General features: G+C 38.9%; 1 protein-coding gene across 1 annotated transcript in view; it reads right to left on the reverse strand.

Annotated features, from left to right (window-relative positions):
* LRP5 (LDL receptor related protein 5) overlaps positions 1–18,144 on the reverse strand; it is a 141,407-nt gene that overhangs the window by 65,021 nt on the left and 58,242 nt on the right. The window contains exons 6-7 of the mRNA XM_051804153.1: positions 10,936–11,332; positions 10,294–10,465 (exon numbers count right to left, since the gene is read on the reverse strand). Of these exons, the coding sequence (XP_051660113.1) occupies positions 10,294–10,465; positions 10,936–11,332 (569 nt within the window). The remainder of the gene's footprint in view (positions 1–10,293; positions 10,466–10,935; positions 11,333–18,144) is intronic.

The raw sequence follows: 18,144 nt of genomic DNA on the forward strand, positions 1-18,144 counted from the left end.
AACATGGCTAAGAATATACATTTATGATGAAGGACACTGCCTTTTAAAAGGAGAAATAAATTAGAGATTAACATCTTTTATGCAAGCTGCAAGGAGTAGAATTCCTGGAGCAATTCAATTCAGCTCAAGGAACAAGGTTTCTTTCAAAAAGTCACCCTTTAACTGGGAAGGGCGCTTCTTTGCAGGGAGTCTGAACTGAGAAATACGCAGCTCCTTGCTTTCTATTTATAGTCATTCAGGCAGTGAATAGCCTCATTCCAAATGCCACAAGGCATACTCACAACCTTTTATTCCAGAGACCTGATTTGTGTTTCATTTCAAAAAGTCCAGCCTGATGAAAAAAAAAAAAAAAGGAAAAAAAAGGGGGAGGGAGAGAAACGCATCATGCAACAGAAACACTTTTTTTTCCCTCCCAACTTTTCCTTTATGAAGCTGGTGCTGGAAAGTGTGGAAAAGAGGGTGGGAGTTTTTTTAGAAACATCCCTATGGGAAGGAAAGAAAGTGTGAGCTTTGGAAGCGCTGCATTTTTACTCATTTAACACTGAATGCTGGTTGCCCTGCAATTTAAGCAAGTCTGAAGGAAGGAGAAAAAGGAGTGAGGGGTGAAAGCATTTCAATTACTTGGCTTTGAAGGACCCTTCTGAATGAGAAAGAGACAGAAAACACTTGTCAAATGCAAGTTCAAGTGAAAGCCACTTCTGCCAATGAAGTGTGCAGATGGCTGTGGGGGTTCTGCTGAACCCTAACTGGGCCTCTATTATGTCTTTATTGCTCACAAAAAGGCAAGGGTCACCTTCAGTTTAGAATAAGTTAGCATCCTTTCCCACAGAATGACTCTGGTCAATCAAGCCAAGCAAAGGAAGTCCTCCTTTGAGTGACTGCTATCCCATCAGTGCACTGAAGAATTTTTAGAAAGGATAAATAGACACAAAAACCTTTGGTCTCATCTATACTACCGACATTTATCAGAAAAATTTCCCACCACTAAAGGCAATCTTGGGAGAACTAGGGTAGGCTGATGGTGGCTGTCATGTATGTCTGTTAGATTTCTTTCTTGTTAGGTCTGGATGATACAAGACTGAAAATAGTACTGACAGCTTTCAAAATTTCACTAATAAGACATGGCATGAAAAGCAAGTTCTACACCTTTATTTTTAGTGTGTGTTCTTCAGAAACACAGGAACCTAAACAGGCCAGCCCATCATGCCAAATCTCCTGTTTCTTACAGCATCCAGGTTCACAAGTTGCACAACCAAAAGTTGCAGAAATTTGTGCCAATAGGCACCTGCTCTCCCAGGGTTGCTCAAGACCCAGCTGGAACTTTCCAATATGATGGAAAGTGGTGCTGTGGTGCTGTGAAATATTGTCACTAAGGCAGGTCCCTTAAAAAAATGACCCAACAAAGCTGAAATAGAAGGAGGCTGGAATTTGTGTTTGTGGCACAAACTCTGCACTCTTCATTTGAAAAGCACGAAGTTAAGGTCACTAAACACCAAGAAAGGGTGTGACATAGTCCCTAGTGGGTTCAAAGTAGAGCGGGGGAGGACCTTTTCCCAATGAAAAGTTAGTTCACCCGTATGGTGAAAGACCAACCTATCTGCTAGGGCATTCTGTGCACATTGACAGAACTATCCCCAAAATATCAGAGAAACAAGTCTCTTTCAACACTGCTACAACACAGTATTCGTGGAATCACAACTCCTGGACAGTAAAAATCACCTTACCTCTAGGTTAGAGGTAAGCTGTATGGTAAAACTCAGCATTATTCTTGGAAAAGAACAGAAGAAAGTAGGAAAACGAAAGCATTACTCATAGCTTCTGGCAAACAACATAGCAAGTAATTTTGAGAAGGTTACCAAGTTAAAACCTCTCTCAACTATCCTACCTGCTAGTCTGACCAGGGAACTCAAAGTTACTCCAGTTTCCATAGAAGCCACCTTTTTCTCAGCAAATGGAAAAGATGCACTTGTGCTGCACCAGAAAATACATCAGGTTCTCATAAAGGGGGGGTCATTTCCACACTTCATAGGTACACAAGCCTTTGTACCACTACATATAAAATTCCTCTTTTAAGTACAGGAAGCTGATCCCAGCAATGGAAGTAAAGCAGAATTCTCTCTCTAGCAAGTGGAAAAGGGTGATTTGTTATCAGACAGCCTAAAACACTTCTTCAGGAAGAAAGGAGGGCCAGCGGAAAAGGGTGATTTGATATCAGATAGCTTAAAATAATTCTTCAGGGAGAAAGGAGAGTCCCAAACATGTAAAACTCAAATAATTCTTCAACTTTGTAGTTTAATACATCCTCAGGATTTCCTCTCAATAAATATGGCAAAAGCTGCACATACAGAATTAATTCCTGAGCACTCCACAAAGACCAAATTTAGAAGCTGCCTGTCAGTTGCTGGTTTTTTAAGCTGTCCCCTTAAAAAACTAGTACAAAACAATATAGTCCCTGGATAAATCCACAAGATTTACAGGTCTTTATGATAATTCAGCAACCCTAATATATCACAAATGGTTGTAGACGAAAGTAACTTTATACTAAATTTGACTGTGGAAAGACTCAAAGCAGTATTTAAACTAGCAGCTGCCAATATTTGCGGATTTTTCACTTTGAAGTTAATGGATACAGTGCCAAGATGGGCATATAAAAGTTTAGGAGAATCCCTGATCAGGACCATCCTATAGAGGTCCCTGCATAGAATGGTGATTCAATCAAAACATTATTTGAGAATTTTCTACTAGTGCATTAACTGCCATGACTAACAAAGGCCACATGATCTCCTGTATCATCTGTTGGGGACAAGAGGTCCATGCTGCAACTGCTTCTACACAAGGGGGTTTTGCTGCAAGGCTGGATTTGCTCTGCTTCTTTACAGATGAGCATTTCTGATTATTTACAATGCTGAAGGCAAGGTCAACTAATATGAACCTTGCACTTGGAACAGAGAAACAAAACTTCTTGATGTTTTTCAGTTCCTGAAAATTGTAGAAAGGGATCAGGCTAATCCAGCATCTCAGCACAGCTCTTAAGAAAAAATTCTCTTTACTACAAAAAAGATTTGCCTTTATTGTGGAAAATCCATTTATGCTCAACAGTAGCCCAGACAGCAGTCTTCACTTCAGACATGTAGCTGCCTTTTTCATATGCATGGCCTGGACCATGAAGAAAAGACTGGCATCTTGAAATTGTAGTTAGTTATCTGGGAAATTTCAGCTTAAAGAATTAAGAATGTGCTCATGGCACCACATGCTGCTGAGGAGACATGGTAGAAGCCTTGCAGACGGAAGCCTCCACACCCCTGTCTACTGGGTTGCTTCATTTCAGCCCAAAGGCGATAAAGACAAGACTAAGCCTAGGTCATCATCTACCTGCAGAGGCACTCCCCATCCCATGCCATTCTATCCCATCCAGAACAGCAGAAAAAAAAATCTCTCAAGACTGCTGAAGAATGGAAAATTATATGTATCTCCAAGAGCACTACTGAACACAGGATCTAACTGGCCATGGTTCCTTTTAACAAATACTTTCTTCTTCAGTACTGTCATACCTTTCACTTGCTCAGGGCTCAAATACAAGTTTGCCTGGTAGCCAACACTGAAAAGGAACAGGAGGAAATTCACCTTTTTAAGTTTATCTTCTTCCATTCAGTCAGTGAGCCTCTATCCTCTGTGGACACTTCCTTACTGCAAAGGTTAGAGCAGAAAGGTGTGACAGGTCTGTTCTGATCTAAGGCATCTCATTTTGTGAACCTGGATCTCACTTTCTTCAACAGCTCCCACACTTGGTAACAGTCCTTTTAAAAGTAAACAAAGCTTATGTGGTGCAGGTATAAAATAACATATTGAAAGTCCTAATTAAACAGTAAGCAAAATACAAAGAACTTGATCTTTTAATTAGAAGAGTGGAGCTAGAAGGCTCTATGCTCTGGACATTGTTTGTTGGCAGGTAGAGGATAGCTATATTTCTGTGTTCCAGAAAGAGGTAGTATCACACCAGGAAATCCTCAGCCAGAGTTCAGGGTTTAGAAACATGTAACACACCCAGAAGGGTTTAAATTAATTAGAAACCTTTAAGATCTGAAATCACTCACCAGTTTGACCTGCTGAACATTACAGATCACTGTATGTCATCTCAGCAGTCTGTTCCCCACTACAGGCCAGTGTGTACAAGGCTGGACTAACTGCAACATTATTTCTATGACAGCAAGTTAGTCAAGAAAGATAATTCCAAGTATGCATGAGAAGAAAACTCTAGATTCTTTCAGCAGAGGAAGCTGAGACTCCACTAACACCCCAAGTCTGGTGATAAGTCCGACAGTGCAAGCAGAACACAGCCAAGAGGCAGATAAGAGAGTGGGGATTCCTGAATAAGAGAGAATAAAAGACCCTCTTCGCCTAGGTGCGAGGGCTTTCCTTCGTCTTCCTACAGGTGCACACCCCTCTGAGGCTTTATATAGTTTTGTAGAATTAGAATCTGTTTTGGTCAAAGATACAGCTTTCTTCCCTTCCAGAAAGTTTGTGTTCCAACCCATCTAAGTCCATCTGGGAAAAACAAACATAACTAATTTGTCAACAGTCTTACCAAAGTCTGAGAACTGCCAGAACTCTGTGACAACATTTTAAGATAGTCTTTCCTCCAAATGACTTCTCCTATCCATTCCACAATGACTGTGTGGCTCCTAGTAAAAATCTGGTCCCAAGTTCACTAGTATAGATTATTCCCCTTCAAAACCCTAAAAGTAGTTGGTTATACATAGGTCTTTGGACATTGCTACAAATAAAGGTCTCTGTGATAATGTTTACAAAACACATAGCAATACAGAGGCCTAACAGCTATTTAAAGTTAATAAAAACATAGTGGTATATAATGCTCACAAACCACATACACAACCTCCAACAAAAAAACATACCCAATGGCCACAAACATGCACTCATGTCACTCCCTAACAAAAAAACAGTAGGGATGAACACGTGGTTTGCTAGTCCAATTCTGACACATGCTATTCAAATTTAACATATTTTATGTCAGCATAATGTGATACATATCACTTTAGATATGTAGCACTTGCATCTAGAAAGGATATAATTTATAAATTTATCGAAGTAAAAAGCATCAGATATAGTAAAAAGTACATGTATCATTCATCTAAGGACCACAGTATACCCCTCAATTAATAACATTTCTAACAATTACATTAGCTGGCATTTCTTTGCCACGGTTCTAAATAAAATCGAATGTCACTGAGAAGTTTAAAACAAAAATCACTGAATTTAAGGCTCCCTCACTATCATCAGTTGGACTGACTAATTAATGCACCTGCCTGCTTACAACAATTTAAGATCTTAGATCCATTCTTTCAGTCTCGGGGATCCTGTATTTCTTATTTCTATATTCACTTAACTTTTCTGTTCTCATATATATTACTATATAAATATGCAGTGTGGGGATTATTTACGTTAATATAAGTATAAATTCGGTCTTCTGAAATACAGTTATATTTATAGATAAACAATGTTTTGAGATTTTTATATCTAATTAGCATGTAGCAATAAGTTTAAATTAGTTTTTCTCCCTATGAGATTTGCCTGTTTCAATAAATCAGTCCACAATATCTTCCAAGTAGTTTATGACACTACACAGTTTTTAAAATTCTTTGGTGAAAAATCCCAATGCAAAGAAACACACATACAAAAATGTGTTGGTTATGAGAAAATGTCTCATGTATGACCTAAATATTGCATTTTTTAGGTCAAACGACTGGAAAATAAAATGTAATATGGAAAGTATACCTGGACTTGTTTAGAACTAGCAGCCTTAAATTAGTTTGATTGTTAATTTTTTCCCCAGTACAACTGATTTTACAAATCCTACTCCTATTTAAGGTGCAAACTGTTCCAAATGTCCTTTTACACTATTTATGCATAATGTAATCAACAATTGTAAAGTTTGTTTCCTTAAATTTCAAGGACAGCCCACATAACTGCACCTTGGTAAAAAATTTCAGTGAACTCCAAGATTGTATTCAGGTGCTGACTTGCACTTTAAACATCCCCTAAACTTGCAAAGAATTACTGTATGTGATTATGAAACTTCCACAAAAAAACAAATGAAGGACATTTGTCAACAGAGGGGAAGGGGAGGAGGGAGAGGAGGGGAAGCTGCCAGAACATTTATTCCAAGAATATTGCACAAGCTTAAGTAGAATGCATACATAATAACAGGCATCTGAAAATTTCATAATTGCTCATTATGCAATTATACCTGAGGCACTTTAAGCAAATACACTGAAGAAATAATACATGGGAAAACCTGGCTTACCACAGAATTTTTTTTAAGGAGAATTAGGAAACTATACACGTGGGTCTTTGCTTCTCTCTCTGCTGGAACCCTGTAATCCTTATTAATCTGCTGTTTGTTCCTGGAAAGTAACTCTGTCAGTAAAATCCAAAGTTCAGCTGGATTAATTCATGTCCCTTACTTGTAGCTGAAGCTATGATTTTGACAGACACAACTCAAAAGTTGCTATCTATTTTTCATTGCCATGCACTTTGTCAAACTAATTAAAAAAAAATAATTTAAAACCTGGGAATAATGTTACCACAGGGTGCCAAATTTGCAGTGAAAGCCCCGTAGGCTCCTGTCACGCAAAATTTTGACAAGCCTTGCCAAGTGGTTTCTTCAGGATGCAAACTGCTTGCAAAGTGACTGGGCCCTTTGTGTTGCAGTTGAATGCTGCAGATGGGAAGGTTAGAAAAGGGGTTTTGACAGGAAAGGTTAACCGCTGTTTTCACTCCGTGAAGCGCTACACGCACAAGTAAAACACAACCTCCTGGTACAGGATGATGCTCGGTGTACCCTCAATAGCTCTGCAGCATATTTTCTAACTGTGGAAGAGTGCACCCAAAAGTAGTGTCAAAATGTGTTACCAAAATGAAACCAAACCACCCCCGAAAGAAACCAACCAACCAAACCAAAGATATTTACAGTATATTTCAAACCCAAGGTCCAGGAAGAATAGGACAGATGTCTTAAGCTTATCAAATTTCCAAGCTGTATAAAGTTCAGTCACTGCTTAAGAAGTTTATATATGAATAGGCCTTCCCAGTGAGAGTAAGATGACTCTCTGCAGATCTAAAACACCAGAAACCAGAGCAGAATACCAAGCAGATACACACAAATATGCACAAGCTATATTCACTCTTGTTTTGTTCTATATGTAAAGCATTTGAAGGTATGCTATGTGATGAAAGCAATTCTCACCTAGAAGCAGTTTGTCAGAAAGCTACAGAAAAGCCTCCAAGAGTGCATTTTTACATCGTCGAACATCAGTCTTAATATTACTTCTTTCCTGACAGGGTTTAAGATCAACTGTGCTCTGCACAGGAGTGGAGATAATGGTTTCACTTTATTCTATTTTGCAATACCTACACAGTGAGCTGTGACATTTTGAGGCAGGTGAAAGTAGATGGGATAGAAGAAAACAGTGGAAATGGGAATTTTCTCATTTACCTTACACGTTTTGCAGATCTTTGGACTCTGGAAAATTTCCAATTTCTTCTGGAAATCTGGGGTTGTGGTTTTTAGATGAGAAAACTGTCAAGTGACAGCTCTGCAAAAGCCTGAGAGAAACTGACTGCTCTGAAAAGAAGGCTATGGGAGTAAAGAATGCACCTTAACAGTCAACTGCTCTAATGCAGAGCAATATACCAGCTCAGCCACTGTCCCTCTCCATTACCATCTAACAGCTCTTTGGGGTCTCATCTTCAGCACAGACAAGGCAGCACCTTCTTTGCCTTCTGCAGGAGAGTGCAGCTGCAGAGTGAAACTTTCTGAACTCTGTAAGGGCTGAACAGTTGTTTGAAGACTTCCTTCTTCAGGAGCACTCAGCATAAATCTGAATGTCATTTTAGGTGAAGCAAGAACCCCCTTCTTGTAGTATAGCAAGAGAGTAAACCACCCAAAACATTATCAGCTTTTTTTTTTATTGCTACCTAATGAGTTACAAAATAGAGTTACAGCTCTACTATCTACTATCCCGCTCATGCTGGTTTTAGGTGCTACCATAAACTAAATTTATCCAGTAACATGTTTCAAGGCACTTTTAGGTGCTTACCCGGAAAAAGAAAAATCTCAATACCCAGCCTGGTCAACTATGGTATAAAATATGTGTATCCTTGACTTGCAGTCAGCTGATTTTTGTTTCTGACAAGCTGTGGATGCAACATACACACAACATACATACAGAACAAATCACTGACACATCAACTGCATTGGCGAGCCACTTAAATGGCATGTTCTTCACAAAAGAACACAAGCATAAGAAAATGAGTTTATGCTGAATAACTTCAGCACCACGGGAAAGTGGAAATGCCCCACCTCACACACCATACAGTGAGGTTTTGTGTGTACTGGGGCCACCAGAGTAGTACAAACTATGGTTTACTGCGAAAATCTAGAGTATTGACAGAACCCACCAAACACAAATCCTGAAGAAAAGGACTGTTAGGCTATAAATAGAGCAAAAGGAGTAATAAACGTGAAATACAATCCATTGGATTGCTTCTATTTTAAAATATTTTCTTAGCACACTTTTTTCATCTTATAGAGGAGTATTAACAAAAGGAAGCTCTATTAGAAACCAACCTCAAACTGACCAGTATCTAGCTGTGTCAGTGACTTATTCATACAGCTCCTTCCCAAGTGAGCAGAATATACAAATGTGACTGGCACATATTCCAAAATGAAAATGAAAATTTGTTTTCTAATGAAAGTTCTGCAACACACATTCATTTCTACTAATAACATGCCAGTGCCATTTTAACTCACGCCACTCCAGAACAGATCACAACAGACCCTTTCACAGCACACTTCATAACAGTGAGCAAACACACCTTTTTTTTCCCCATTATTTTTGATCCTAAATGGGCCTACTGCGTTATTTGTAAGTACAGTCTCAGAAGGAGTCTGTGATAGTTATCAAAAGTAAACTCCAAGCATAAGGAGAAAAAGTGCAAAAATGGAAAAATAGAGGGGAGAATATTAAAATAAGAATATTTACACCTGTTTTAATCTAAGAAAATGTGGAATCCATTGCTAGGAGCATGGCGATTTCATTCTTTGTGCTAGCAATTAAATTGAGGTTGCACAACATGTAGGAATCAACATTACTTACAGATGTCACAATTCACTTCATCTAAACCGTACCTTCTGTTTGCAAGACAAAGTGAACCACTCTCTTCTGTTTTTTGCAAATAGAAGAGAATCAAAAAAAGGAAGTACAATAAGCAAAACAAAAACAGAGTGAATAAAAAGTCCTTGCTTTGGGTTCTCTGATTTTCCTAAACTTTGATGTTAAACTAAACAGTATCACTGGCTTTGCTGCCTTACAATGAAGTGAGAAACTGAACAGATTGCCTGGTCCCAGATATAAAAGGTGGCATCTGCAATGTTCCCAGTCCTGCAGGTTGAAAGGTAAGGAGAGACAGGACCTCTCTGATAGTCATCAAGCCCAGTCATCAAGCCCAGTCATCAAGCCCAGTATTAGTTACTGCCAAACAGTGAAGTTAAATTTCTGGAGCTAGCAGACAGTCTTGTTTCCCCTCTTCCTGAGGGCAAAACCTTTAGAAAGCACAGTCATTCCTCAAAACGTATTTATCTAAATTATTTATCTAAAAATGCTGCATATGCTACTGCCTCAAACAACATAAAAACTCAATCAATTTCACAGGCCATGACCAAAGTAAAAAATTCCCTCTTCAAATTCAGGCACATAATGCCATTGTTTACAAAGCAGGCAGTACATTAAAAATTACTTCTTGTCCACAAATCTGGACATCATATAATCATTAACATCCTGAAATATGGCTCCCCAGGGCTCCCACATCCACCTGCTCCTGTACATGAACTTTGCATCAAGTCTTATGCATGCAGCAATTTTAGATAGTAGTTCCAAGCACCACAGACAAGTCAAAACACCTTTTAAACAGATTTTACCCGAGTGTCCCAATTTGTTGCAAAAGCCTCAGGTAAAACCTGAGATTTCAAGCAATTAAATTACACTTGGAGCAATGTAGACATAACAAATATAACATTTCTTGCAGAGGTTTTCTGAACCACATTAATGTACTTCCTTTCTTCTCAAATATGTCTTGTTATGCTAAATATCATGTTAATATTAATGAAACAAAAGACTCCTCCAAAAAAAGACAAATGTATCCAAGAAATAAAGCTACACATGAGAAGAGCACTTGGTTTCTACAAATGCACCCAAGTGTGGCTCTATTACTCACCTCAATTTTATCTGTTTTTGCATCTCCCCAGTAAAGCTTGTTTTTTTCAAGATCCAGTGCCAAGCCATTGGGCCAACCAAGGGACGTATTCACCAGAACTCGCCTTTCTGAGCCATCCAAATAAGCACACTCTATCTTTGGACTTTCACCCCAGTCTGTCCAATACATGTAGCTGTAAAAAAGGAGGGAAAACAGTTAACGCACTCAACATACAAGACAAAAATGTGTCAAGATTTGTCTTGCTTTTCAAAGAACTTTCTTTCTCCTTCCCCAACAGCAGCAAACAAGCCAACTCAAACTGTAATCAGTAATGACAATATAAAGTTTGAGCACTAAATAAATTAAACTATTGAAAATGTGTGGTGGTCCAATTCTTTCCTAGTTAGGATAACACTGAAGACGCAGAGAAAAAAAAATTCAACCTAACACCCAATGTATAGCTTCATTGAACAACACTCTGTTTAGAAGTCATCTTTTATATGCACAGTATTAAAGGGATAAAGCAAGGGAAAATCAGTTATTTCCACAATATCTGACAAACAGCACACACACCACCCCCCAATTTATAAGTTTTCAGTTTCAGGAGACCATAAACTGGATCCAAAGGCCTACCACAGGGCTATCAATAAACACAAAACTTACCCCATGACAGGATTGAGCACTATGGCCCGAGGTTCATCCAGGTTTTCTGAGATAAGTATCTTTCTTGATGTCCCATTCAACCGGGTCACTTCAATGCGGTCTGTTCCAGTATCAGTCCAGTAGAGGTTCCTCGCCACCCAATCCACAGCAATACCATCTGGATGGTTGATTTCTGTGGTTACCAGAGTTTGTGCTCCAGCACCATCAAGGTAGGCCCGACGAATTGCCCGGACATCATCATCAGTCCAGTAGATGTAGCCTTCCACAGGATCATAGTCTATGGCAATTGCATGTCTGATATTGTCTATCTGCAGAATAATGTCAGTGAAATCCGGCGTGTCCAGGGAAATCCTTCTCAAGTCAGTTCTTCTAGCGAGCAGCAAGACTTCTTCAGCACCTGGGGAGAAAACCATTCACGGTATCACTTCCATTGCTACTCATGTGAAAATTTCAATAGAGCACAGCAGGCTGTGAACTACTACTGTCACTATAAAAAGAGATTTCCTTAAATAAAGACATCAAACTTTCATTAAAGTATAGACTTGTCTATATTTTAGATGACAGCAGCTTTCTCCTGTCCTTCTAATCTAATATGGATTATAGCAATCTCTATCTAGAATCTAATAAATAAATAAATAAATAAATGCATTGGTGAGTGTAGGTCCAAACATTTCACCATGTTACCCAGAATTGCTCAGCCAAACTCCCCACTAGCTGTATCAGTGCATTAGACAGTTTTCACACACACACCCTGCATAATAAATGAAAAGAGCTTACAGAAGACTCAAGTATTTTGTAAACAAATTACATTAATGATTTGCTCCAGACAGCCCAACAAGCAAGCAAGTTACAACCACAACAAGTATTTATCATCTGGCCAAAGTTGATGCAAATCTAATTCTAAGGCAATAGGATTGCTGTTCTTTTCTCTCCTCTATTCTTCCTCCCTGCTGCAAAGTCCCACTGCTTTGGAAATGGTGCCAAACAACAACTTAGAGTAAATTTCAAGGACAAATGGCATCTTCAGTGTTGTCTGACAATGAAGTGGCAGCTTCTTTTATTAGTACAAAAGAAGGACGCGCAGTAAACATCCAGTTGCTTAACAAAGTTTCCCCACGCTCACCCATGCATGTACAAAAAGAGCAATATGTGTCTTTTTCCTGCTCTGTTATTAAATTGATGCTGTGTAGCTTGAAAACTGACAAGAAGTTTTTATTGTTTGGCAACACTCCAAAACTGGAAACCTGAACAGAAGTACTTTGTTGCATTTCATCCAGACCAGCAAACACCTGTAGAGGGCGGCAACTTCCAGTTCCCACCAACAGCCCAGATTGAATGAAAATGGCTATCATGGGACATATCATTTGAGCCCCCTAGGAATAACAGAAATTTAAAGCCTCATGAGAATAAATATTTCACACCTAGATATGCTTATGGAGTTCTGGAGGCTCAGAAGTTGAATCTATTGCACATGAAAACCAAATTCACATTAACAATGGATGCTGGACTGTGCTATTTGCTTTTGGGTTTGGAAATCAGAGCTTAGTCTCCAAATAATATCTCAGAAGCTCTGAAAAGAAATAGTGCTCAGCCTGCAAGTGTATAATGCAAGAAAGGATCTAGAAGTGCAGTGTTGTAACATCACCCAAACACTTAGAACTACCTCAAGAATCAGCTCCTGAATGAAGTAGTGCTGCTTTTCTCCTTGACATGGGCTGCTTGTTCTCACTCCTCTATCTCCCCCTCTCACATGCAAGCACAGCATGGGTGTGTGTTGCAAACCACAGTAAAGAGCTAATCCAAACAAAAACTAACTCAACAGAAATAAATCCATCAGCCCAAGTTAACAACCAGACCAGCAGAGCTCCACAAACACTTGTGCTGGCACGGGGAGGGACTCCAGCAAAAATGATTCTTCCAATCAGTGTCAGCTGACAAGGTTTGATAACTACAACATAATTTGCACCAACAAACTTTGAGGGAAGGCTTGAAGGAGAAAAACAACAACTCAAGGCTCACAAAGCCCATGGAGAAAAGGGAGGAGTTGAAGCCCATACATTTGTGACAGCAAAGTAAGAGAGACATCTACCACCTGTCCACAAAACACATTTTCTAACTTCAAAGGTTGCAAAATAAAAACAGGTTTTCAGGAAGAGTGTTTCTTATGCTTGAAACTTCTGCTCTCTTCTGGACATAGCAAAACTAGTAACCTTTCTATTGAGGGAACAACATGCCTCAGCAATCCATAAAAGGCATTACTAGCTTTATGAATGTCCTGGATTTTAGAACCCTTACTAAATAAAAACAATGGGATATCTAAACCACTTTTTGATATTTAAAATGATATTTTAAAATGTTGGTTTAGTTCCTGAACAGTGAAAAAACAATTGATCATTTTCTTAAACACCATGGTGGACACAAATCCAATATAAAGCTCCTCCTCTTTTACCATGCTTCTTTGCTAGATGCAGATTTCAACAAATCATCTTTGAAAAATTAACTATCTATAATGGCAAACAGCACGAAAAAAAGGTGACACTGTTAACTACTTCATGGTAACTATTTTAGAGTACATCACATGCGAGACAGTTCCCCCACAGCTATTTTAAAAAGCCATTTGGAAACAAAAGCAGTCCATACTCTGTGATACTGTTCTCACTCTCTCCATCAAGGATTACCCCAGGAACAGTATTCTCGGGGCTATGATGACATCTCTGGATTAGAAAACAGGTTAAAACCTAGATAATATGGAGAGAATCAACTCTATGCAGAAAGAGAGGATCTTCAAAATAAGTTGTAGTCAAAAACTGATCTCTGCAGTGTTAAAACCAGTGTCTTTATGGAGACTGTGCGACTAGAAAGGGTTTTAGATCTCTTCTGTTTCATTAACGTGTTTGTGTTGACATTTTCTTACAAGTTCCTAACTGGTATCGATTTCCATGGTGCTAAGTATTACACGTGCTTGTTTTATTCCAACATTACTATTTTTGAAGAACTTATAGTGTCACCAGACACTGGTTTATCCAGAGTGTGTTAGCTTCACAATGGCAGAAATGAAAAGCAATTCATGGCATATTATATCTTAATTACTATTACCTCCATATTACCTCCAACAGTATTATTATCCACCACCAGATAGTCTCTTTACAGGAAAAATTTTCCAAAGGTCCTACCCATTTACTTAAACACACAGAAAACATTTGATTTTCTAATGCAAATTAGAATTACACTCTAACAGTCAAAGGGGAGGGGAAATCACTGTTAGAGAGAGCACCTATAAACTAGGACATGGACCTGCAACTGCAGAGGTCAGAGAGGAAGCTACAGCAGCACAGCAACTACAGCAGAACCAAATACCTCATGTAATGAGGTTTTATATCTAGTTTCTATGTTTCTGAAATATTTCAATTGTGGGAGTCAAAATAAAAACTCCTGTTTAGTCCAAGTTAAGTAAAAATTCAGGCCTCAAAACTCAACATGGAAAGGGGGATGTGTCTGGTCATCTAAGCGCTCTACAAACACAGAAGAGTTTTGAATTCTATATTTAAAAAGACAGGCCAGGAAGGTGAGGTGGTAGAGTTGCCCTTTATGTAAGAGAACACCTGGAATGCACAGAGCTCTGTCTCGGGGAGAATGATGAGCGAGTTGAGACTTTATGGGTTAGGATTAAAGGGCAGACTAGGCAAGGGTGACATTGTTGTGGGTGTTTGTTCCAGAACACCTGATCAGGAGGAGGAGGTGGATGAAGTCTTTTACAGACAGCTGAAAGGAGCCTCAGAGTCACAGGTCCTGGTTCTCATGGGGGACTTCAGCCACCCTGATCTCTGCTGGAGGAACAACACACCCAGACACACACAGTCCAGGAGGTTCCTGCAGAGATCTAATGACAACTTTTTGATACAGGTGGTGGAGAGACCACTGAGTAGAGGGTGGGCTGCTGGACCTTGTACTAATAAGGAAGGACTGTCCGGGGATGTGAATGCTGGGGGCAGCCTTGGCTGCAGTGACAAGATGATGCAGTACAGGATCTTGCAATGAAGAAGCAAGGCCATGAAAAAGGTCCTGATGAAAGCTAACTTTGGCCTCTTTGGGGATCTTCTTGGAAGAATCCCATGGGAACATGTCCTAGAGAAAAGAGGGGTCCAACAGAGCTGGTTAATAGTCAAGAAACAGCACGACAGCTGTTCAGACACCCACAGCACTCAGGTTCATGTCCATCTTAACTTCTGAATTTCTACTATATTTATGTGTCTGCAATCAATCTTAATATTGAAGTACAAGTAGTTTGAAGCAGAGGGCCATCAAATACATGCCTAGCAACTGACAACACAGCAACTACAAATATTACATGTATTTCTAGGACTATCAACATTACAAACCTCATTGCATGGGAACAAACAGATAAGAATCAACTGCATATGTTTTGTCTCTTCACACAAGGGATTGCAGCTTCACCTTGGTTCACTGTGAACAAGGTCAGAGACAGAGGATGGAACTGGCAGTCTAAGGCCCAGAGTCTAGAGGTGCTGACGAGACAATGGTTTGAAAGACACTCTTAACACCCCCTAAAATTCATAATTAATACCAAAACAGTCTAGACTTCCTCACAGCAGCAATAATTAGATTCAGCTTTATCTCAGTTCTGTCATATGTTCACCTGTGCATAAGACCACACATTTATTTGCATACCAAGCAGTATTTTGACCAGGAACAGGACAGCTCAAACACCATGAACCAACTACATCATGACTACAACCTTCCTGAAAACAGAAGAAAACAACCTGTTTCTGACACATTCAGCTGCTCTGACTTCTTCTGCAGGCAGACACTATTGTAGAAATATTCCCAACCTCAACTCTGTCCCATGGACATAGATGGCTAAAAATGAACAGAGAGAAGAAAACTTCTCTCTACTGGCCAACCAACCAACAAAACCACCACTAACAACAAAATATTCACTTCACTTGACAACTGGGACGTTTTATTGGTGGTTGAACTGGATGCCTCTTGGTAATTTCTAACATACCTCTAACTGAGACTTAAGGGAAAAAGAAATAATAAGGGAAATGAGCTACCATTTAAAGTTCTGGCTTCTTGGCAACTTCCACTGTAGAGATGTTTAACATTAAGTCAAATATTACACAACAAGACCCTTGACAGACATGCATCCTTGAATGTTAAAAAACACATGAACAGGGAAAACGTTACTGTAGCGTATATCACTACATTACATGACCTGCTTGAAAGTTGGTAAAAGATCATTATAGCGGGTAATTTGATAGGTGCAAAACCCCCCATCTTTTATTACAATGTAGTTTAAAATTACAGTGTTAGTTATAACTATATCTGACTCCATTAACAAATTTCTGCTAGAGAAAAAGAGTTGGCAGCAGGTTCTGAGCACATCACAAAGAGATGAGAACTTTACATTGGTTCTGTTTAAAAACCTGGACAAACACGCTTGTCTGGCTCATTAGTTTTATCTGTATCATGGAGGTATTTTGATTATTAATGTTGGTAGGAATGTTTTCAAGGCTACAGAAGTGTTATGCTGTGACTTGCCTAATGTTATCCTAGATATCCTAGAACCTGCCTAATACATTACAGCTAGTGCTAAAGTGCTATGGCATATATTTAATTAACATCATCTTCAAAATCCTCTCTCATTGCAGTCACTTTTCTAACCACATGATTAAGAGATTCCCAGCAAAATTGCTAACTGTTACAACATGGCCATATATAACACCACACAATGAACAAAAGCCTTTTTTGGGGGGAGTGGGGAATGCAAGCTATTCCAACATCACAATTGTAGCAACCAAACACTTCAGCAAAAAGCTTATGCAAAGTTTGTTATGCAAATCATAGACCAGAAAACCAGAAGGAACTAAGTCCCTCTAAAGTTTCAATTCAGAAAGCATTTTAAAATACACAAATTAAAATGGTTTTATTTTTTTCAACTGGTTTAAACTTTGAACTATTTATTTTCTCTACTCTTTTTAATTCAGCACAAGGTTTCTGCAGATCTTCAAAAGAAATTTTCAGTATGTCTAATATCCATAAAAGCTGATGAACTGTTCCAGTTAAGACAGAATCATAGAATGGTTTGTGTTGGAAGGGACCTTAAAGATCATCTACTTCCAACCCCCTTGCCATAGGCAGGAATGCCACCCACTAGATCAGTTTGCTCAGGGTCTCATCCAACCTGGCCTTGAACACTTCCAGGGATGAGGCATCAGAGCAATATCTGAATTTCAAAAAAGAAACAAACTAAAAAAAAAAAAATACAACAGAAACCAAAATAATACTGCTCAAGGTACTTATTGTCAATCCCTGAAGACTATATGTTCTATTTGCCACCAATAAATCCTATAGAAACAGGCTAAGAGCCTTTTTTTTCACTTACCCGTGATGCTTTCCTCCCATATCCAGTAATCAATATTTTTAATATCTGCGCTAGGATATTGTCTTTGCTTTGCTTTGGTTGGTTTGTGCTCTTGTTATTAAAAATTCATGCTTCAGTGCTGGAAATGGTGACTATATTCTATTTGCAAAATTAACTCCAATCAGAGTTGACAGAAGCAAAACAGGCCACCTCACCACCTTGACAAGGGCTTTTTTTATTCTTCCATTAGTCCCCTTCACATTTGAAAAGTAACAAGACATCTATAATACAGTAACAAATGTTCCAATTTATTCACCCAACCTAAACATGTAGACTTCAGTGGCTGCCTCTGCTAATCTTTGTCAGAAAATGCCATGCTATTCCTTTCCCATTTGTCTGTCTGCTAATTAGGCTAGAACAACAATCTACTGTGGGACTCATCACCCAGCTTTATGTACATGCATGTGCATGTATCTGCACGTATAGACTCAGTCTCATCACAAGCAACTTCAGAAATCTCTATATTTGTGGGGAGAAAATCAGATAAACTGTAAAAATGGGAAAGCTTTTAGCTCTTCTCTAAAGAACAAAATGGTAGACACTTTTTTTTAAAGAGTGTGTTAAAAGCACTTCAACTGCTTTAAAGGCAACTCCTTTACAAGCTATTTGAGTACAGCAGTATTTCAGCAGTCCTGATAAACTAAAAAGATTTTCAGAAAAGTGTGAGATTTTTTTGGTTGTTGTAATACAGTGAATTACCTGGCAAAGTTTCAGTGTAAGGCAAAAGGGGGAAGAGGGGACCAGAGTATGGGGCTGAGAGAAAA

The sequence above is a fragment of the Manacus candei genome, unplaced genomic scaffold, assembly GCF_025592945.1.
Source record: "Manacus candei isolate 608988 ecotype Guabito, Panama unplaced genomic scaffold, ASM2559294v1 h1tg000060l, whole genome shotgun sequence".
NCBI lineage: Eukaryota > Metazoa > Chordata > Aves > Passeriformes > Pipridae > Manacus > Manacus candei.